The following is a 24493-nucleotide window of genomic DNA, read 5'->3' as shown; positions in this document are numbered from 1 at the left end:
ACTACGCAACAGTTAATGATGCCGGAAGTGAAGTAAAAGTGTAGTGGCCACTATTTTTGGCAGGTTGTTTACCATTTGTGTTACTACAGTTAAACTATAGTTACTATAGTGAGACTATTTAAATTTGTTGTTATGGTTGCTATGGTTTTGATATAAATAAAACTAGTTCCTATTGTTAAACCATGGTTATTTTTCATAAGGGTATGGGCAGGGATATATTCATTGATTGAAATTTTATTTACATTCAATACAATTACATATTTTAAAATGTATCACCCAATATATAAGAATAATCAGTACATCAATTTATTTAATCATCTTATAAATAATAACAGGGTGTATATATCAAACTTTATTTGAACTTATTTGTTCGTTCCGGTGTCCCTATTTCTATATTATTATTCTACGACATTTTTATTTGTTTTCTCAACGTGTTTTCTGTACAGCTGCTTTGCAACAATTAAAAAATAGTAAAAGGGACTTTAGAAATAATCTTGACTTGATGAATGCTTTTGTATGTTTGGACAAGTATTAGCATTTTTCATCAAACAATGTGGTAACATTTTTAAATATTATGCTTGAGTAAATTTCAGCATTTATTTTCACTTCCACTAGTTTCATTTTCATTAAGTACATTCATTAATCCAACCTCCTCTTAAGCTATTGTATGTTATGGCCCATATTGGCCATACTATGAATTGTCAGTGTAAGCCATGCCAATTCTTTTTTATTATTAATTATTAAGATCAGAAATGTTATGTTCCTGAAGTAAAATGTGTTGTAAAATACTCATTTTGTGTCACAAAACTGACAACAGATACTAGTGACAAACTGTCTGACAGGTAGAGGATATATTTCATCTGGGGGTCATATGTCTACAAAATAAAAAACAAAGGTGTTGGTAAATTTAAAGGGAAAGGAGCGGCTGTAATTACTCCAGGGTCGACCTGCCCTCGAGCATAACAGCTCCATAACTCAAAAAAAAAAAAACATCAAACTCGCTCGACTACCACCAAACTTCATTAAACTTCAGTTTCAACCAACGGGTGCCTTCTGTATTTCTTTTCCTCATTAAATATCCCATATATTCTCAAAAATCCATCACATTAAGAAGTGAAATGAAGTTCGGATTAATGTGATTAAATTGCCTGTACTGCTTGTTTGACATTAATTTCACAACTCCTCTTTGTGTTTTCCTCTCCAGCAACAGCGGACCGTGTACAGACTGACTCTGGTCAAGGCCTGGAATGTAGATGAGCTTAAAGCCTACGCTGATCTCATTGCCCTCGGCCAGCCAGACTTCATTGAGGTCAAGGTATGCTTCCCACCTGCGTAAACCTGTGGACCCCTAGGCCCGATTCACATTTTGCGTCTTTTCCGCGTGCATATTCGTTATTTTAAATGTAGGCGTGCGCAAATAGGGGGCGACGAGGTGCGACACGCACACTTTTCTAGGCGCGTCGGTGCCGCATCGGGATGGAAATAGGTCAACTTTTCGGAGTGCCGCGTGCGCACCGCAGGTAATTTGAAGAGAGAAAGCGGCGCGGCTCGCGGTTTTAGACGTGAAATGTGAATCGGGCCTTACGGGTTTAATTGGTGAAGCTTTCTTAATTTTCTACTGATCCTTTTGCAGTAAACCACGGTAATGATCAGGCTCATTAAATTCAACCTGTGTTGTAATGCCTTCGCTTAGTGGATCCTCAACGGATTGATTGTTATCTCAGATAAGATTAACTTACTTCAATGGGTGCGTGTGTGTATGTGCGTGTGTGTGTGTGTTTGCGTTTAGGAGGAGTTATTGAATGAAGTGTTGAAACAATGCTGGTTGTTTTTACAATTTACTCTTCAGGGTGTCTGTTAACATGAATGCCCATAATCTCATTACGAGTCAACAGCCAGTCATGTGATCCCTACGGGCACCTGGCCCGTAGGGAGTCCGCCTCAGCGCATTCACATTCAAAGCAGAGCCACTCCAAAGTAAAGCCGACTTCAACTGACATCCTGTTACCTAGCAACAATAATCGCCCTCTTTGATAGACCGCAGAAGGCGAGGATTTACGCCTTCTGTGGGATAAAATAAAGGCCATGAGAAGTGGCAGAATAAATCACAGAATTTACAGAGGGCTGTCTGAAACTCTAAACCAGCATTCTAAAACCTTTCTAACAGTTTGTCACCTCTGGACAAAACTGTGCAGTCCTCTTGTACTTTGTTTCCACATCACATCACATCCGAGCAAGAGATTGAAGTAATTTGTGCAAGCCGTTTGCCTAATAGTGTTCTTTTTAATGATTGCAAGCTGGTGCACATGTGACCTTCCTGAATGTGCCATCAGTCATCCAGAAAGAAGGTTTGTTGTTTATGTTTTACTTATTGTAGATGGCCCACTGCAAACGTTGACATTTTCTGACTCCAGAAATCAGTTATGAAGTGATTTTGTTTTTAACACGGCAAGTAAAACACATTTCTCATGTCATTACAGCAACATACAGATGCATTAGTAGTCGACCCACAGTCCTCAGTTGTAAGCCTGTACGATAAAGTTTTAATGCTAGCCATATTTCCATCGTTTCACTTTCTTTGCCTTTTTAAAAGAATGATTCGAAACAAGCAAAGCTTTTGGGTGAACTATTCCTTTAACATGTATTTATTTAACTTTTATCCAAAGCGAGCATTTAACAATGTAACAGACCATTTCAAAATTAATTTCAGTTTGTCTGAATGTACTATTTATATGTATGTGTTTAGGTAAAATGAATCATTTCATCATTTTTGAGTCATTTTTGCTTCATTATGTGAACGGCTAACAATATTTCTCCCAAATGACAAATAAAACAATATAGTTTCTATTTGCATTTATTTGCAGAAAATGAAAACTGGAGAAACAGGTGAAAATAACAGAAACGATGCTCTGTATTATTTCAGACCTCAAATGCTGCAAAGAAAACAAGTTCATATGCACTCTTAGTGCAGTAATCTCAGTCATATTATACGTGTATTTAGGAAAAGTTCAAAAATATATTTTTATGTGATAACCTCGATTTTGATCACAGTTTTCATGTGTCTTGTCATGCTGTCAGTCTTTCACATTGCTGTTGGATGACTTTGACACTCCTGAGGTTTGATTTTGTTGAAATTCAACAGACACTGGACTGGACACAGAACATCTCGAAATGCTGATTAAATTAAATTTTGAAATGGTCTCTTTTTCCATAGCTGTTTATTTGTATGTATTTTAAAGGAGCCATTCTTTTGCTGTTTTTGAAGCTTTGATTATGTTTTTGGGGTGTTTAACAATGGATGTTCATGTTTCTAGTTTCAAAAAATGCTTTATATTTCACATATTTCAATTTCTTCCTGTCTATATAAAATCCCTCCTTCCGAAACGCTCTGATTGGTCAAGCTGACCAGGTCTGTCGTGATTGGTTCCCCGCTTAGAGCATGTGTCTGAAGTTGTCCCATCCATACCATATCAGCGAGCTTCCGCTTCTCAGGCTGTTGTGATTGGTCGGTCCCCCTCTCAGTGCATGTGTATTTATAAGCTTTGGCTTTTAGCAATAAACAGTAACAATGGCGTCAACTTCACTTCATCAGTTAAAAACATGCGGATCGATCGAAGTGTAACGAGATGATCTAGTGCATGTGAAAACGTCAATCTTTGTTAGAGATCACAGTTTTTTTCTACTATGGCGAGGGAAATGACACTGGACCGATTGGGTCAGACCGGTTATATTAATTAACACTAACAACAGAAGCGTTAGTTTTGCCTTTTTATATTGGACCCGAGTTGGATAATAAAACAAGCAGACTGACTAGGAGAAATTTGCAAGCAGGACTTCAAAGGACGTTTCATAGAAGTGTTTTAGAGGTATGGGCACACACACACAATATCAGTGTGTTACACAGAACAGCTTTCACAGCCGATGTTAAAGTCATGGAAGCTGTTATTTGACCGTTGGTTATCTTAGAATGTGTGTAGCTGAATTCTTATTACCAGCTGTAGGACTGTGATGAAACTGAAAGTAATTAAGCGTGCAGCTCAGTCAAATGTTTACAATCTCTGATAACCAAACACTACTCCAGCAGCTCTTCCTCTTCTCTAAGGAAGGTCTCGCCCCTTTTTTGGCGTATTCCTGTGGGCAGAGGTTTTTCAAAACATCATTTACCCAGGAAGTAAAGGGCTGTAGTCCGATTCCAGCTGTTCTCTGTAGTCCTTGAAAAGCCAATTCTGTTCCAGACAATATCTCGCTTGGCATTGAACTTTGAGCTTTATCATTTTGCAGATATTATTTATGCTCTAACAGCAACATTACACACTAACTAAAGTTTGGAAATTGGCATCACGGGGAATGGCCGCTTTAAAAACTAAAAAATATTTACTATTTCTCCTTATTCGTTTCATTTTACAATGTAATTTTGTTTTCTTATTTTAGTCTCCCTTTTTTTTGCGGTTGTTGATAATGTATATATTATTTGTTTTTATTTTTTAATTTCTTTTCCTTATAATGGTGGAAATTAAGACTGAATAATGTAGCTAAAATATGAAAGACTAACTAATAACAGTGTGAATATTGTGCTGTATTACATTTTTGTGGTATATAATAAAAATATAAGTAAAAAAAAAAAAAGAATATTTATCATCAAAAAAAGAGTTTATTATTAAGAGTTTATACAAAACTTTGCTTTAAATGAATGATGCCTTACTCGTGTCAAACCAGGTGGCCAGCTTCTCTTCTCCATGAGACGTGGCTGTATATTTAGCCGAGCATTGGGCGTCTTGACATCTTATTTTCCTCTATGGCACTCTAGTGGGTCAGTCATCAAAGCAAAAGCAGTGGCAGGATTGTGTTGTGTGCGTTGGGTCAGTTTTGTGGTGGTGGAGGAGAGCAGTGATTTATGTGAGGAGTAATGAAGTTCAGTGGTTGTGAAACGTGTGCGTGTGAGTTATGAAGGTGTTGAGGTATTGTGAAGGAGTGCAGCTGGACCCTGAGCTTATTACAGCGCCTGACAGCTGCTCTACTACAACACATTGTGTTGTCTATTGTCTTGTGTAGTGTTCTGTAAAGAACAATACACAAACAAATAAATAAAATAAGGCAGTGCTCATTTGTTCCTTTTGCTATTACTTTTGTTATTTTGTTCTTTAATTCCTGTTCTTTTCTTTCTTTATTCTTTAGTTCCCTTTTCATTCTTTGTTTCATTCTTTAATACATCCATTCTTAAGTAGTTTCACGGTCCGTGTATCTTTCGGTCATTTGTTTTCAGTTTGAAATTTAACAAACGGGAGTGAGAAAATGGAAAAACGAGAATTCTCCTTGACTTTTCGTTTACAACTTCACGGATAAAAAGCGAATGAACAGCTTGAAATCTCGTTTTTCACATGTGGGCGGTATGAAACGCCCCCTTTCGCTGATTGGGCAACAAAAGATCAGCAAGCGATGTCTTAGGTTGTCCTTCGGTTCCGTGAATGAACAGAATAAAAGTCCTCCACTGCTATTACAGTATGGATTTTTAAAGTATGTTTCATTTCTCTCATGAAACAAGCGTACAAAAACCGTACAGGGCAGGTCCTAGACTGGACTTCCTTCTGTGCAACCTAACGCATTTCATATAAATATTCGGAGTGTCTATTTACACGGAGTACAAATAGCCCGCCTTGTTGGCAGAGACTATTTGCACTAGCTCCGCCCACCAATATGTGATTGGAATAGAGAAAGTATAAGAACGACGCCATTTCATACAGCGACTCCAGTGGCGTACTATGTAGTCTGTATAGCTTGGCATGGGAGACCAGGGTTGTTATCCACCTCTCGCTTAATACGCTCTTTAACCTTTTTCTATTACCTTACAGATCATAAAGACATTTGTTTTCAATAAAATTGATTTAACACTTAAAATTCATTTTTATTCATAAAGTTTAGGTTTAGGGTAAGGTTAGGGTAGGTGTAGGGCTTTAATATCTCAATAAGTTCATTAATTTAATAATTTTCATAAATAAAATGTTTTACACTCAGTTATTATTGCATAATGTTTAATGCACAACAGTACTGAGGTGCAAATAGTAATGTTATCTTCCACTATTTATAAGTAAATAGCATCTAATTACTATTTCTACTTAATCCAAAGAAAATACAGATATTTTCGGTTAGTGTAAATAGCATGTCGCTAAGAAATGCTGCTATTTTCACTTAGTGTAAAAAGAACCTACTACTATTTAAACTTAGTGCAAATAGCCGCTGCCGTAAAAATTTATATCACAAATATTAATGTAGTTCGCATCTTTCTAGCTGTCCAAGGTTAAATCTGCATGGCAAAGCTGCGCGAGACACTGGACAGGACAGCACGCAGCGGATGCATATACTTATTTTATTTCATTCAAAATTCGCTGTGTTCTGTTGTAATTTGTATTGAGGCTCCGTATATTTGCACTAAACAGCCTAAACAATTTGTTTGACAATATATATTTAGCTTAAGATGGCTAGAGGTAAACTCTTAAGTTCTAATTCCATATCACTGCTTGTTGTTCTGCATTTATCAAAAAATAAATAATAAAAAGCATACGTTTAAATAATAATAATAATAATAACCCAATGATAGCTTATTAATCTATATGTTTGTCAGCATGTCTCTCATCGTCATCGGTCACAGGTGCCAGACGTAAATACATGTTTAATAAAAGACTTACACCATACACTGAATTATTTTATCTGTGGAATCTAAACAACGACGGAGCACAACTGAAACAGACTGGGCATGATCAGCGGTTATAATTAAATTCCATGAATCATAAGTGTGTTCCTGGCTTAACGCAAAATGGAACGGACTGAACGGTGGGGGGTAATCATCAAAAGTAAGCCATCTAAATTTTCCTACTTTGTGGTGCCTTGTCACAGTTTATTTAATGTGGTTTATGTGGCTGCTGAGCCATGACCAAGCATTGTTTTACATATTGTCCACTACTGTACTATTCACTACTACTGTTGTGTCTGTAAGATGCGTGTGCGTTAGTGATGCATGGGTCAGGGTTTTTCCAACCCGCGGGTCCCGTTTTTATGAAATGATTTGGCCCTCCCCAGCACGCCCCGCACCGCTGTATCTATTTTTACAACCTGCCCCGCACCCGCGACCATTAAATAGACATAGGCCTAGGCCTACTAGGTATTGTAATGTAAATGAAAACAGACTTTGTTTCAGCCTAAAAGTGCTTGTAAACAGCCATTAGATTACATCGCACTGTAAACTAGCAACAACATACGCTTATGAACCATAGAAACTTACACTTCACGTAGCCGATATACTGCAGTTGTCTCCGGCTGCAACTATTTCTGAGAACCGGTCCCAAACATTAGATTTAGCAGCTTGACCTTTTCTTTTAATGATGTAAATTCCCGACCTTAATTTTTCCCGCACCTCGTCTTCCATCTTCACTTTTATTTCTCTTTCTTTTTTCTCTTTGTTTCTCCTCTTCTTTCTTTCTTTCTTTCTTTCTTTCTTTCTTTCTTTCTTTCTTTCTTTCTTTCTTTCTTTCTTTCTTTCTTTCTTTCTGTCTCTCTCTCTCTCTCTCTCTCTCTCTCTCCTTCTCTCTATCTTTCACTACCTTCTTTCTTTCGCTCTTTCTTTCGCTCTTTCTTTTGCTCTTTTGTCTTTCGCTCTTTCTTATGTTCTTTTGTCTTTCGCTCTTTCTCTCTATCTTTCACTCCTTCTTTTGCTCTTTTCTTTCGCTTTTTCTTTCCCTCTTTTTTCTTTCGCTCTTTCTTTCTTTTTTTCTTTCACTCTTTCTTTCTTTTTTTGCTCTTTGTTTTTCATCTTCGTTCTTTCTTTCTTCCGTTCTTTCTTTTGCTCTTTCGCTCTTTCTGGCTTTCTTTCTTTCGATCTTTCTCTCTCTCTTTCACTCTTTTTGCTCTTTCTTTTTTCCTCTTTCCGTCTTTCCCTCGTTCTTTCATTCTTTCTTCCTCGTACAAATTTAACAAACACATTTTTTTATTTTCCTAGTGTGTGTGTCGTATAAAATGTACTGTATGTTATCAGTGAAGCTGCATGAAATGTAATAATACAGGGGAAAGCTGGTCTGACCCATTAAATTGTCCCGTTCTCACTTCAGTAGTAAGGAATCATGCCCTTTGGCCAGTTATTGATAAAATCATGATTCCTGCTCAATTAGAGAGTCTCTGAGCTGTTAGCCCTGACACAAAGATGAAGAGCCAGTGCTCGGCTTGCAGTGATATCTGCTTCGGTCATCCAAGAGGTTAGACTTCTAAACACAGTACAAACTACAGTCAGACTCTCGTCTCAACACGTTTTCTTTGGTTCCATTGGCTTTTTATGTAATAGCAGATTTGTTTCCGTTCAATCTTTGTCATGATCTTTGTTGTGTCACTAGCCTGTAACAAAATCTATAGCCTTGTTAGTTGGTATGTGCACGCTGAAGAAACGCCCCTGATTGTTCTCACCCCATTGATTTATCAGGCCGTTTCTGTAGGTGATCATTATTCTGCATTATTCTGTATGGCTACAGAGCAGCCAAATAAGAGCCGGGCTCATTAATTCTATGCCAGGTCTGAAATATCAGCGCTGGGCATCAGACATGAAACCTCTTTCCCCAACTGTCCCTTCAATTCCACGGTCTTCTCTATATACTGTATGAGCGTTTATCTTTTTAATAGGTTCAGTTTTTTTATTTATAATGAAGCTTGTATATGTAATGCATTATAATGCCGCATAATAGACATTTATCATCAGTCGAATGTGCGCATGAATTTGTCTCCATAGTTACAAAACATCGTACTTACCTTTTCAAAGTTATACCTGAAAAGACTATTATGCATTAAAATTCATTCTGTATGAATCAAGGCAAGGGTTTCAGTTACATAAAAGCCCTTGTGATTAACGTCTTGAATTATTTCACAGTATTTGCATTCATTAGAATTAATTGTGCTCCATTTGTTGCCACATTGTCTGGTTGCCATATACTCATACATTTTTTTTGCCCATGTGCTGTGTTAGTTGTTCATCTCTAAACCATTTGATGCTTTTTAACAGTTCAGTTCTCAGTGCTCCGTGACCAAACCTCAACCCCAATTTGAAGCGTGTGATTGGTTCTCTTTCTATCGACCGTTCAGAGATGTTCATCTATTGATTGTCCGGCTTAATAGAGTCCTAACAGCTTCAGGGTTATGAAGGCTGAAATGGGATCAAGCCGAATGGGCTTTCAGTATCACAGGATGAGTAATATCTTTTCAGCAGTTCACCAACACCTACACACGCCTAGACCAGTGAAACAATGGCAGACACACCTCGTATGAGTCTCGTTTTCATCCACCGGTCACTGTTTCCAGTCATTTTTGCTCATACATGAGTATAAACCGTGTGACCTCATTTGACACAATATCCAATCAGACGTCAGAGTTCATGACGGTAAAGAACTGGTTTGTTCATTCTGCTGTGGCCATACATGTTGTATCTTTATAGCTTTGTTTGTTCTGATCAGAGCGAGACGCATCTATGAGTGATGTTAATGCTGTCCTGTGTTTTGTGTGTGTGTGTGTGTGTGTGTGTGTGTGTGTGTGTGCGTGCGAGAGTGGGTGTGTGTGAGTGGGTGTTGAATGAAATTATCTGGTTTTCTTAGTCCCCACCATAGAAAAAACAAACCGTCCTCCCCGTGCCACCTTGTCCTTCTACTGTGTGTGTGTGCGCGTGTGCGCAGAAATGATTCAGAGTGTCTTTGTGTCTCTACTTTTGCAGTTATCTGCAGTTCCAATGGCTTTCAGTACATATTCAAGCAGATCCCATATTCTGAACTCTTTTTTTTTTTAATGCTGTGTTTTTAGTTTGTCTATGTTTTGGTGTTCCTCCAGGGAGTGACGTATTGCGGCGAGAGCTCGGCCAGCAGCCTGACCATGGCCAACGTCCCTTGGCACGAGGAGGTCATCCATTTCGTGCAGCAGTTGGCCAACCTGCTCCCAGACTACGAGATCGCCTGCGAACACGAGCACTCCAACTGTCTGCTGCTCTCGCATCACAAGGTGACCCTACATCCACTCTTAGTGTTTCACGGAAACAGAGTTCGTACTTGTAATTTCCCTGGCATACGCTCCAAGCTGTTAAGAAAAACGATGCCATTTTCTGTAAATGTCATTTGAAACGAAAGCGTTGATATGGGTTTGCATTAAACTGCCGGTCCGGGTGAAGGGTTAAACCTTCCTTCCTGTGTTTTTATGCCGTCTCCTGACACAGCGCTAGTCGTTCTTTTCGTTTTACATTCGTGTCTTGTGACAGCTTCTCTAATGGTTTGCGTGGGCAGCGAGCCCTTACCGGCACTCTCGCAAACAAAAAACATATTTATGTGCGAGTGTTATATGGCGCTTCAGTATCCTTTTTATGATTTGCTGTTTGTATTCCAGAATCAAGTGTTTCTGCATGTGATCGTAGGGCGGATGTTTTTCTCTTCTGACAGACACAGTTGCACCCAGTGGAGTTTATCTCAAGAAATCTAAAGCTTTGTTGTGATGACAAAGAGTTCTCATTTGTTTGCCCTGCTGAAAAACATCTTGAACTAAGCTTGAGCTGGTTTGCTCTGGTTATATGATTTTATTAAGGAAAGGCCATCGTACACTTTTATACGTGTCCATGTTAACTCAAAATAGTATTAAAACTATTCTTTCTCAAGTATTTTTGCTTTACACATTCATTATACTGAACCTGTATTACATCTTCCATTTCTGTACTGTTTACTTCCTTCATATTGAACATTTATTATATCTCGATTTCAAAAATCCCTTTTGTTCATCCGGCGCGCGTTCTCTTCTTGGGCACAGAGAGCTGTATAAGTGACACTAATGGCACGGGTCCACCTGTTTACCTTCATTAAAAGCTCTCTTATTTCTTTTCATCTGCTGTCTCATTGCTGAGTTGTAGAAATGACAGCTCCAGATGAGCAGAAGCAGTGGAGAATCTTACTCTCGGTGTACGTGCCCAGAGCATCCTCCACTCAAACCCACACAAACATGAGGAGGCGCCTGGTCCTCTGCTGCCTTTTCACCAGCTGTTTGGAAAGAAGAGAGAGATGTTCGTGGTAGTTGGTGGATGTTGAATGAGAGACCTTTGAGTTAGGAGTGCCATTAGAGGAGCTAATGAAGGTGTTTATTCAGAGTTGTTGCACATGTGTGGTTTGTTGGATGAAGATGCTTTTTGCCGTATTTTATCGAACGTCCTCTATTTTTCTTTGGGCCTTTAACTCTTTCCCTGCCAATGACAAATTATCTCATCAATTGAGAGACGAGGCTTCCCTGCCAAAGAAGAGATTTTATGTCAATCTTTGTTTCTGCTATTATGTAGTCGGTGGCACTGTTACCCACCTTATAAACAGTACAGCATATACAGATCAAAAAGCAAAAACACTGTATTTTTGAATCATCGTTCTTAAAGGGATACTTCACCCAAAGATGAAAATTCTGTCATCATTTACTCACCTTCGAGTTGTTCCAAATCTGTATACATTTCTTTGTTTTGGAGAACACAGAGAGAGATATTTGGAAGAATGCTTATAACCAGACAGATTTTGCCCCCCATTGACTACCATAGTAGGAAAAAATACAATTGTACTCAAAAGTGCCACAGAACACTGTTTGCTGTCCTACATTCTTCAAAATGTCTTTTGTGTTCAACAGAACATAAAAAATGATAAAGTCATTTTTCCTACTATGGTAGTCAATGGGGGGAAAAATCTGTATGGTTATAAACATTCTTCCAAATATCTCTCTCTGTGTTCTTCAGAACAAAGACATTTATACAGATTTGTAACAACTCGATGGTGAGTAAATGAAGACAGAATTTTCATTTTTGGCTGAAGTAGCCCTTTAAATGAAAGAACGCTGGCGGGTAATGAAAAACATTTTTTTTATGTGGTTTAGCTGTCCATTTATGTGACAATGGAATTTTGGGGGCCTGATAACTTAGGAAAACCAATGCCATTATCGTCTCCATGCAAGCTACAAAAAACACAAATTTGTTAAAACTGTGATGCCATGCACACGCATGTTTAGTCTGTAGGCATGCACGATTACTTGACTCCCAGTCCAAACTTTCCTTACACTTTGCCGCTTCATTTTCCAGGGTCACCTCACATGTAGTAACAAACCAACCACATCGATGCCCAGACAGAATTGCGTGACGCTTTTGCCAACTTGATTGTTTGTATTCAACGTATTTTGGAAAAATGCATAGGTGTGCAGGCATGTTGTGGGTTTTTACAATGTGACATCGCCAAGTACTGGTGTGGTAGCGTTTTTAGCCGTTTTAATCGTGTTAATAGTGCATGGATCCATTTCATGTTTTGAAAAACATTTTTTTTTTTAATAGTTCAACGAAATGAGAGGTATCACCACGTTATTTTTGTATTGCACTTTTTCGCATTTGCTAAAAAAATAATTATAAGATTAAAAGATGAATTATATACATACAGTACATTATAAAACATATACAGTATATAACATATTTTTAAATTTGACAGAATTAAAATCACAAAAATATCATTAGTTTAATAGTATTTGCTTGTTACAGCAGATTCCCATATTAATTCAGTGAGCCGACCCTTCTGGTTCTATAGAAATTCAAATAACACCTTGACTCACAGAGGTTCAGTAGGCTGCTTCACCTCAGGGATTTTGTCCTGCCTCATGCATGTAAAAGAACTCTTTACACTACCTGTGATGGACAGCTAATGAAAAGCCATTGAGTTTGATATGAAAAATCATTCCTCACCGTGTCACCGCCGACCGCATAGGGACACTCTCTCGCCCTTTGTTTGTCACGGCCATGAGTTACAAGAGTACTAAAGAGGCCAATTGTTCCCCTAATAAGCAGCAGTATTTCATATTGGACTTTGGAAGGCCACCGTCAGTATTTCTTTGCATTGACTTTGTTTAGCCGCCGTATTCGGTTTTCTTATTTCAGGGTTGCAAACATTCCACCTTTTATCTGTGGCGTTCCTGACGAATGATATTGACAGCTTATGCTACCGTGAAGTTAGTATGATGCATCCTCAAAGCTTTCTCTATTTCAGTATTTTTTAGTCTAAAATGACTTTGAGGAGCTTTGAGGAGTATAAACTTTGAGGAGCCTCTTAAGGAGCTTCACAGAAAACAAAATACAAACCCATAAATTTAAACTTTAAAGACCCGATGGTCTCATAGTAACTGCACCAGATGTCAGGAGGTTGTTTAGTAGATTGTTTGGAAGAAATGAGTGCAGACACCCCACAGCACATCATGCTTTCCAAACCATCATAAACTCCAGGTGATGTCTGCAGTGTTTAGGGAAGAAAAGAGAAACTGCGATCTGGCTCAGATCACATTTTCATAGTTGCCTTGTTTGCTTATTTCTCCCTGTTAACTGCGCAGAAGCAATTTTGCAAATGAATGGATCCTCAGATAGCACTCTCGATGGCACGGCCATCTGTTGGCTTGGCAGACGTAGATAATCTCACATTCCCAAAATAAAAGTTCTGCCAGTTTGTTATATTTCAGTAGCCCTGTCTGGGATGATTCTTTGGTTAAAGCCAAATTTGATAATATTCAAAAATCTAAAGGTGCAATGTGTAATATTAAGGAGGATCTGTCTTCAGAGGTGTATTAAGACTTTACATAATGAAGCGTTATGTTTTTTTTACCTTAGAATGAGCTATTTCTACATACTGTACAGTACATACACCGCAGGTCCCCTTGCATGAAATTCACCAAGTTGTTTCTACAGTAGCCCTAAACGGACAAACTACGGCAAAGTCGGTTTTTGATGATGTCATAGTCCTGTGTCAGCCACCGTAGTGCTTTGAAAGGTAGGGGCGAGCAGTGGAGTGAGCAGTTGGTAGCAATTCGCAACCTCACCACTAGATGCCGCTAAATATCACAGACTAGACCTTTAAGGGGCGATTCACATTTCGCATCTAAAACCGCGCGGAAGATGCGGGCCGCGCCGTTTTCTCTAGTCAAATGACCCGCGGGGTGCTCGGCACTCTGAAAAGTTGAACTTTTCCATCTCAATGCAGCACCAACACGCCTAGAAAAATGTACGTGCCGCACCATATGCGCCTCGCAACCACATCACTCCCTATCGCAAAAGACGCGAAATGCGAATCGCCCCTAAGGCAGCAAAAAGCTCCAGGAACTCAGTTATGTAATAATTTGCTAAATTAAATCTTGACTTTCCGACAATCTTGGAATGAGTAAGGATATTCTAAGGAAGAGATGTTTGATATCATTAATATAAACAAACGTTTACCTTACCTAAGTTACCTTTGCTATCGTTTTTCTTTACACTGCTGTCGGTATATTAGCAACTATCAACGCTGAGCTGAACCACAGGTGTGCAAGAATTTCAGAGAGAGGAAGATATTTCACAAGAGGTTGAGGATAGATCAGTTGCCTTCCTGCAGAGATGAGCTGAGCCCCATGGGAGTCCTCATCTACTGACTGCTGAGTATCTGTGAGGGGGCTGTTTCACCTCAGAAAATGACTCTGTAATGAAAACATACAGTTGAGGAAGAGAAGTCCCATGGGGACTGAACTGCTTACAAGACGAACAGATCCAGGTAGCCTCCAGGTAGCTTCAGGTGAGCAGGTAATGGAGCATGAGCTCAAACCTCCCATGCTTAGCATGGCAGAAATTTACAGTGGACTTTCGTGTTGCGCTGCACATTGCCAAGTGCTTTTTTGTGCCAACAGGCTGATTTCAGACATCACTTGTCTACTTTACTCGTGACAACTCTGTTAGCTGCCTGACATCTTTGTTTTTCTCAATAAAATGGACAAGAGGTTTCGGAAGTACAACAAATCCAGATGTTTCCTATGTGGTTTAAAATGACATTTCTATAGGTCCAGTGTATGAAATTTAGCAGCATCTAGTGGTGAGGCTGTGAATTGCAACTAACGGCTCACTCAACCCTTCCCCCTCCCGTTCAAAGCACTACGGTGGCTGACACAGAACTAAGATGTCGTCACGTTTTTGCTTCTTTGCAGAAGGAGATAACACATCTACGAAACGCGTTCTGTAGAGCAGTTTGTCCACTTAGGGCTACTGTAGAAACAACATGGTGAATTCCATGTAAGGGGACCCGCGGTGTGTGTAGATGCATAACTCATTGTAATAAAAACATAAGGCTTCATTATGTAAGGTCTTCATACACCTCTGAAGACATAGTTATGTATATTATATTGCATTTCTGTCAATAGATCCTCCAAAAAAATTACACACAGCACCTTTAAAGAGATGAATGCATGAGGCAAGAACAACTGCTGTCCAAACGTTTAAGACTGCTTATTCCATATCTGTTTTTGCTCACCTAGAAGGCACATTTTCCTTGTAAGAGTCATACTCAATTCAAACTTGAATAATGTCTTCCACTCCAAAATGCTTTCCCCTGACCCCCAACAAACCAATCAGGCGCTATGAAAAAAACACCTCAGCAAGTTCTCTTTTTCACCTAAATTGATTTTGTGACAAAAAGAAAGTTATGAAACGACAGGCGTTTGGAAAGAGAGGGTGAAAAGGAGTGCGGCGCCTGTAGTTGATTGCATGGCCATGCTGAGCGTGGATTACAGTGATGTGTATGAAACGTAATCACTGCAGCTCCCCACCAGCACTCTTTACTTCTGTGTTTTAAAGGCACAGATGGAAATGGATTAAATGTATAGGAAAGAAAACAAGCTCTGTCTACACACTCTGATAGAAGAAGAGCTTGAGAGTCTAGATTTGGGGTGAGGGATTGAAACAGAAGGTTGAAACTTAAAGGGATAGTTTACTCAAAAATGAAAATCGACTGTTTTGTCCTTTTACAATTTACACATGTATAGCTGTTGACTTGTCATGTATTGCATGTCTAATGCTACCCTAAATCCCAGCGCAGGCACAAGGATGCATAACGGGAGCAAAGCGGACCCTCATGAGCACACCTTGGGAACATAAAACAACAAATGGGAAGTCCTACAGTCCTGTGGATTTCATGGGTCATTGCAAATGTGCGAGTTCATCTTAAGTGTGTTATTTGCATCAGGCCCTGTGAGACCTCACAGTGTCCCAGTTGTTATTTCATGATTCATAAAGTTGCCAGTGAGCTCCGTGCAGTGCACTCTTGATGTATTTTGTGAAGTCTGCGCTGCGACCCCGGCTAACAGTCCATATCCAATTATGTGGACTCGGCGGAGATGGTTATTTTGAACGGGTTCAAAGTTTAATGTTTCTTTTTTATTATTATTTTGACTACCAGACTATTTGTCTTTAAATAAAAACAGTTCAGTGTGCTCTAAAAGCACTTTCATTGCACTCTTCCTGTTTCACTCAAGTGGCAGAACTTTGCCCAGTTGGCAGTCTATCTGACAAACACAGTCAGGCCTTATTAGTCAAACTGGATACCTGCCGGGCGGCGATACCCAGTCCAAGTCTTTGGATTTAAAAAAAAGCATCTGCCAAATGCATAAATGTACTGTAAGTCTCACCTGTGTGTCTGTGTGTGTGTGTGTGTGTGTGTGTGTGTGTGCACATGTGTGTGTGGTGTTCACCTGCTCTCTTCTCTTGTTTCTGCAGTTCAAAGTGGATGGAGAGTGGTGGACGTGGATCGACTACGAGCGATTCCAAGAACTCATTCAGGAATATGAGGAAAGTGGAGGCACCAAGAGCTTTTCAGCCATGGACTATATGGCCAAGACCCCCAGCTGGGCCCTTTTTGGGGCCAGAGAGAGAGGGTTTGAGCCTTCGGACACACGGTTTCAGAGAAAGAACAAGACCAAAGATATCTCGGGGTGCTGATGTTGAATACTCGTGCTTTTCTCTTTTGCATTCTGTAGGGGGACGTTTGTGTTTGAATGTATGGAGTAGACCACCTGTCTATTCCAGATTTAGGCTTTGTTTTTGTTTTCTGTTCTGTCTGTTGTTTTTATTAATAAAGGCCAGGCTGGGTTTGCTCTCTTAGCAACCAAGTTGCGAAGAGCATATCTACAACGTAAAACATTTTCAAGTTGTTTTAATAAATGTTCGCTTTTTTGGTTTTAAATGCAGTCATGGTTAATAAAGAATTTCACTCTTAAGTCCAGTTGTCACCTGTTTAGTTTTGGATGTTTAATGGTCTTTTTCAGTGTCCTGTTCTCACCTTTTCACTGAGTGGACTAAGTATCGGCATTGGCTAGTCTTTTAGAGGTCAGTGTAAAATGTAAAGCTTCATTTACTCATATTGTAGATTTAAAGACCAAAGCAGAAAAGAAGGGCAATGAAAAATATCACTGTGGTTACAAATGTTAATGAACATGTCACCACAAACTGTGATTTGTGTGTTCTTCAGTTTTAGAGGGCTGATGGGGATAAAATGGAGCTGGTGGTTATCGGTAGGTTGATGATACAGCTGAAAACTAGTTTTAGTCAGAACTGCCCATGAACATCTCATTTAAAGATCATTTAAAGGGGTCATATGACACGGCTTAAATTAATATTATTTTTTGTTTTAGATGTAATGTAATGTAAACTGTATTTTCCACATACCGTGCATGTTTGTATCTCCTCTTTGCCTCTCTGAAACGCACAGATTTTTTACAGAGCTCATCTCTCTGAAAAGCGAGGTGTGCTATGATTGGCCAGTTAACCAGTGCGTAGTGATTGGTCGAATGCTGCAAACATTGACGGAAATGTAACGCCTCTTACCATATTTGGAACATCATGTTCCCAAGCAATTGTACTGACAGGTGATAAAATGTCATGGGTACTTTCTTATATCAATTCGAGCCCGAATCTGATACAGAAAATGAAGATGATCAAGCCGATACATCAACTTTGCCAGCGCGGCTTGAGCAGGATGTAAAGGATTGTTAAGGTTTTATTAAAAAAATTATGTTAAGTAGTTAAAAACTATAGCTAACCGTTTTACATTTTATATACGAGGTTCTAAAGACTAAACAAACAACCATATACAGTACATCATACAGAGTTTGTTTGACATGGAAACAAGCATTCGTTTTTAGTCGTCTCATCTTTTGGCAGGGCAAACAAAGAGTCTTTCTTTTCGCAATGAATCACACAGCATCTCCGCGACAGTGACGATACAATGAAATTTACAGGTACGCCCACCTTACTTGCGTTTAGATTTGGGTGGTCTTAGTCAAGTCATGTTACGACGTGACGTACATTCGCCGGGGTGTGGTTACACGAGGCGTTTCAGGCAGGTCTGGGTGAGCATTCACTTTTAGATAGAATGCATCTTTTGTTCCGACACATTCATTTTTGCAATTTTACGTGTCTAATACATGCATGGGCAACTTACAACACACCAAAGACACAGACAAACATGTATTCGCGCCATATGACCCCTTTAAAACCATTTTGAAATGAAAGACGATGTTCTTCTTTTTTTTTCTTGTCTTTACACACCTATGGTAGTGATTCGAAGTCAAGTGTCACATTAATTTTTTGTTTGTGATTTGCATTCTTGTTTTGAAAAATGCTGGGTGTCCTTGGATTATAGTGCAGCTGAAAGGTACAAACCTCTTTCTGTTCATGAACATTTCAAAACAGATCAGACTATTGAATTTGTTGCTGCTTTTGGGGTGTTTTTTATTAAAACTGTGTTCATGCTGTTTCAAGGGGAGCTTGAACATCATTGTGCGTGAAATCTGCTTGATGCCGAGTGAACTAGGTCACAGGCGGTTTCTGAGCTCGACTGCTGAAGAGAGCTGAAATCTTTGCTCATGTCTGAAGGATGATGGGTGTAATATTAAAATCAGACCAGTCTCAGAGGTGCCCGCTAGCTTTCACTGTTCAGAGCAGAGTCAACCAGCAATGTTGTGTTAAAGGAATAGCTCACCCAAAAATGAAATTTACAACATAATTGATTCACCAGCTCATTGGTTCTGAGACTTGCGAGAACCATTGCGATTCGATGTTGAGAAATGTGGATCTGCCGTTTTACAAATGTACTCTTATCTATACATGTTCAAATTCTAAAACAACATATCTTTGCTCAATAAGCTTAAAATATTGTTTTTACACACAAATGAATTCACTTTTGTGGATATTTGAGCTTTTGGCGTTAGAAATCTTGTAGTCTCGAGTAGCCAGAACTTATCGCCGCTTTCTTTGGCCAAGTCCCGCCCAAGAGGGCATATGACTGACAGGTAAAACAACCAATCACATTTCGTTTTGTGCCACATCATGTTTAGAGGTGTGGAAATGTCCCCGCAGTAACAGACCGGTGTGTACATTCACGAACGTGTCAAGTTAACGGCAACAAAATGATTATAAATTTATGCCGTGAACCTCGCATACTTTTTTAGAATTGAGCGTTTAGTCGATCGTGATAAATTCTTATAGCAACCGTTGTAAACACGACAGCTTACTTCTTAGATCAGACGGTTTTGTGTTGTTTCCAGGCGGACCGTTAAAGAACGCGACACGCACGTCTCCCGGAAATCCTGTGAAATTTAACCAATCAGATGACGACTTCGAACATGCTGAAGTGTTTCCAGAAAAGTGTGCCTTATGCATCAGACGTTTAGCCAACGGTCCGTGGGTGTGACGTCTGAGGCTGAGACTAGAAAGCTTGATTTTATTCAATATTACTCCGATTGTGTTCAGCTGAAGAAACAGTCTCAATCAATATATAAAGCCATCTTGTTTTGAATGAACCCTATTTTGACACATTGATATGATTTATGACTGACGACCGCTATGAATTCAGAAAGTCCCTCTTTCCTCAGTCTAATGTCTGTGTCCATTGAGAGCACTGGATTGAGCTGAAAGTTTATTGGATGTAAAAACACAACAGAACTAGAGGTGTCATGATCTGAGGAAAATGACAGAGTATTTATTTTTCACAGCTGTGAAAAGGTGTTGTCTAGACAGATCTAGACTAACGTGACGCTGTCTTTGTGTATATCAGTGTCGCATTTCATAAATAGGTTATCTCCTTCGGCAAAGAAGAGAAAACATGACGACATCTTAGTCCTGTGTCAGCCATCATAGTGCTTTGAAAGGGAGGGGGTGGGGTGGAATGGAATGGTATGGAGTGAGACGTTGGTTGCAATTTGCAACCTCACCACTAGATGCTGCTCAATTTCATACACTGGACCCTTAAATGCCTTTTGTTATAAGTATAATTTCCATTAATTTATTTCATTTTTAGCACTTTTAAAACAATTTTGTTTTCAAAGTATGCTCAGGGTATTGCATAACTTGACATTTTTGTAGTACGTTTTTTTCTCTGTCTTGTGTAAACAACTTATACATTTCTCACTGTGAACATCCAAACCTCTGTTACTAATGGTTTTCCCCATCATGGGTCCACAGTCGCTCTCGGCTTCACCGCCTCAAGCCACTGTCCCTCAAATGGTTTTTACAGAGAGCGGGATAAGGGACAGGCTGTACCAGAACAGTGCACATCCGCAGTCTCATTATCTCGGCTTGTGTTCTAAACCTCAAAACCAACTGTCCTTTCACATTGAAACACTTCTAAAACTCAAGATCCTATAAGGAGGGTAGAAATGGACAGCAGGAACATTCTGAATAGCAAGTGTATTGTAAATGTCTCTGAGCGGATGTTCTGTTTTGATGTGTTGTCAAAACGTGTCGGTGGATTGACAGCATCCTCTCAAAGAGATATTGAGGGATTTGTGGCTCTTATAATAATAATAATAATAATGTATATGTAGTTAGTGATATGTTACCAAATATATTTGCTTGACAGCTTTGTTGTTCCAAGACCAACAAAAGGTATTGATCCAAAAAAATGTCAAAATCACAGTAACCATCTCTGTCCACACACCTCAGCCCTCATCTCGATCCACAGCCTGAATACACGAGAAGCCAATGGCAGTTGTGTTTGTGCCTGAGAGGCACAGAGCTCTGGGCTTCTTATCAAACAGACAGATTTCAGTAAAGTTGGCGGCAAACGGAGACGTTCTCTGCCAAAAAGGAAGTCGCTTAAAATGACGGCAACAGCTCTTGAACCTCTCACCTACTACAGATTTGCTTCGGGATACAAACGGAGACCCTTACAGAATATGCTTCTGCTTGCTTTCTACAGGCCCAGCAGATGAATATTCAATTTATAGTCATGGCAGCTTTGATCGTTTTTTATTATTAGCAGTTATTTCTTTTATTCAGTTGTGATAGGGCACACAGAATTACTCTTTGCTAGAGTTGATAAAAGGGTAAAAATCACACATATATATATATATATATACATTAAATGAGACTTGAACGGAATCCAGAGGTCAGTTCTGAATGAGTAAGCGCAACATTTTCCAGATCAGAAAATCAGCTGTACTGTTATGACCATATCTGTAGGCGTCAGCGCTGCTTCTTGTCATTATTGGCACGTCATGGTGTCCCAGCAGTGTATCAAGATACCAGAGTTCAATGACTTTCTGAATGATGCATACTGTTAAGCACTCATAATCATCACAGACCCTACGTGCCTCATGAACATCAGCCTGGAGACGGCGATATGAGAAGCATCACTACTAATTCCATTATTAGCCGGTGTGAGTCAATTAACCACATGGCTGCAAAAGCACAGTTATTCTCCCATAGTGATGTTTCCTTCTTTGCAAAGAGATTTGCATTTTAATTAAAGCAACTTAATGTATTTGTAACTCGCAATGTATCGCACGTATTGCCCATAAGCAAGGCCCTCATTAATGGCTGTGGGTAAATTGTGTGCCAATCTCTGGTATTTCTGCAATCGCTGAGGTCCTGACCGGCGAAAAGTGGTTAACACTACGGGTGTATAAATGAAAGGATGATTTCCACACCATCCCTGTATTTACATATTGTAAAAATGGACCAGTCATAGAACAAACACAATCTAATGCCGATTACAGTAACTACGTTTTTGTGAATTTGTGTCTAATTCATATGATCTTATGATGTATCATGATGTCAGTGTTTTTGTACGATTTATGTTTGTCCCAGTGATGCTTATGTTTTGGGAGGGGCTGGGGTAGAGCTTCATGCTTGCTTTTATAATAAGGCTTACATTAGGACACTGATGGTTAGCATATTTAATAAAAAATACTTCAATACTTTTTCTTTTTCATAATTTTTTGTATTTAATAGATTGATTTTAGGCTTGTTTTGGCAGGTATGTTATTCTGATCATGTTCTCAAACTGTCGCTGTAACAAACAGGTTGTGAGGTTTACTGGTACTTTGTTTGGTGATTACAGTCTCTTCACATCGTCTGGGAGTGCTTGAAAATGTTTTAGTATGGTATAGTTTAGAGATATAGATGCACTTGAGGGCAAAGAGGGACAGCTTGCTACCAGCTGACACAAGAGTCACACCTAAATGTGTCCTCATGCTCCACAGGCTCTCTGTCACTATAGCTGACTCACACACAGATGTCCTGAATAAAATCCACTGCTTATTTCACCATCCTCAGCCTGAATTCTCTGTATATGTGCAATAGAAACACAAACCCTGTTTATAGTAGGGTTGTCACGGTACCATAAACATGTCTTACGATACTATACCAGCTGATGTATCTCGATACCAAGGAGTGTCACGATGCTGTGCCATATAATTCAAATCTATACAAAAAACACAGATTTAAATAAAAAATTTTGTATTTACTATAGTAAACTGTATTATACTTTGCACTAGAATATGTTGTTGTATTAACTGTAGTAATTGGATAAATTGTAGCAAATACATTTACATTTAGTCATTTGTAAATACTATAAATACTGTAGTATACTTAAATATTTACTATGATAAGACTCAAAAACACTAGTATCTATGAGTTTTAGTAGTTTACTGTAGTAAATACTAAAGTACACTAATCATTTTTCACATAGGAACTACACCACAGCAGTGTGGTAAAACAAAACAAAAAACATTGACATATTGCATCTCCGTTTTCAAGAAGATCCAGGTCTTAACAAAGATCCAGAGCATCTGTAACACACACACAGCGAGAGACCAGTCAGGCCTCAGTGAGCAGCACTCAAACCATTAACAAATATGTAATGGGAGGGTTCAGAATCACACCTGCGTGTCATTTATCTTCTCTTCGCCGACAGACACCGTATTCAACCGCTTGCACTTCAGAATTCCCGTCCTCACATTTTTCCCTTTCAAATTCTTCATAATAATTCTTCATTTCACTGTGAACATGCAGTATGTTCCACCTGGTTGCCTTTTTTTTGCAAGCGATTAGCTTTGCATCATTCCATGTGGTGGCTTCATTCTATCAGTTTTAGAAGAGAAGTGCTGGGAGTCTGCATTCAATGGTTACTGGGTCAGTGTACTATTACTTCAGTTCACCCGAAAATCAAAATGTGTCATTATTACTTACTGTACATTACACAATAATGTGGTTTCAAACTCTCATGCTATTATTTTTCTGAGGAGGAAAGCTGCATTCACACCACCAGTGATGATGTTGCTGTGCGTCGCCTGTTTCCTTCTCAATCATTTGCATAACGTTGAACTTTTCTTTGTCGCATGGCTGGACACGCCTCGCAAGCGGTCACCGATGCTCGTGTCATTGGAAGTCGCGAAGCACCCATTGCAATGAATGAGATCACATCGCTCTGTTGCTGCTCGTCACTCAATAGAAGTCTTTGGAGATTCTTTATACTGATTTTGTAATACAATGAAAGTTTATATGGACCTAATCAGACTTCCAAAGCTTTGGAATATAAACTTGGAATAACATAAATTGTCTGGACTATGCTTATGGTGTCGTTTTTGCCTTATTTTGTTTTTTAAAGCATCTGATCACTGTGTTCTGACATTGTATGACAAGAGTTACAGTATACATTTCTTAAAATGTTTACATTTGTGTGCTGTGTAAAAAGCACAGCATAGACAAGTTTGGAATCACTTGAAGATGAGTAAATAATGACAGATTTTTCATTTCTGGGTGATCCTCTTAAATAAAATGTTTGGCCACTGCTGTATAAAAGTTTAACAAAGCTAAAGGCGTGTCTTTTTGTCCACGACTTGCTGGAGCATATCAGACTGCCCTACTTAGCTAATAAGAATTAATTTAATTTTTCTACCAGTCATTCTCTCAAAGCATATTCACAATGACAACACACACACTCCTGGCACAGATTCACCTTTTTACAACCAAAATTGCATAAACTGGATAAAAAGCTTCTCATGGGTGCATTAGAGACAGGAAAAGAGTGAATTTGTTTACAGGGCTGCTTACGCGCCACAAAATCTTCACAGCGGGTTTGACAGGAATAACATTGTGATTCTTATTTTCATTTTTCAAACTTTTGTTTTTCTCTTCTCGGTTTAGCAGTGTAATATGACAGCTAATCCAGTATTGAAAATCTTCCCCAGTGTTCATGATTTTTTACCTCAACATCAGCTGGTTGCCGGATGCGTTTCAACCGTATTCCTGAGGTCAGTCCATCCTGCACTTCTCTTTGTGACTGAGGTCTGGAGAAAATCTGAGCGTGCTCAAGTGTGTGTGAGTCACTGTTTCAGTCGCTGTGTGTGTGAGTCA

General features: G+C 39.1%; 1 protein-coding gene across 1 annotated transcript in view; it reads left to right on the top strand.

Moving 5' to 3' along the window:
- Positions 1-17069, top strand: part of tyw1 (tRNA-yW synthesizing protein 1 homolog (S. cerevisiae)) — a 53767-nt gene extending 36698 nt beyond the window's left edge. The window contains exons 14-16 of the mRNA XM_057350600.1: positions 1205-1315; positions 9853-10020; positions 16574-17069. Of these exons, the coding sequence (XP_057206583.1) occupies positions 1205-1315; positions 9853-10020; positions 16574-16795 (501 nt within the window). The 3' untranslated portion in view covers positions 16796-17069. The remainder of the gene's footprint in view (positions 1-1204; positions 1316-9852; positions 10021-16573) is intronic.
- The last annotated feature ends 7424 nt before the right edge of the window (positions 17070-24493 follow it).

The sequence above is a fragment of the Triplophysa rosa genome, linkage group LG14 (assembly GCF_024868665.1).
Source record: "Triplophysa rosa linkage group LG14, Trosa_1v2, whole genome shotgun sequence".
In the NCBI taxonomy this organism is placed as follows: domain Eukaryota; kingdom Metazoa; phylum Chordata; class Actinopteri; order Cypriniformes; family Nemacheilidae; genus Triplophysa; species Triplophysa rosa.
This window is presented reverse-complemented; position numbering and strand designations above follow the sequence as displayed.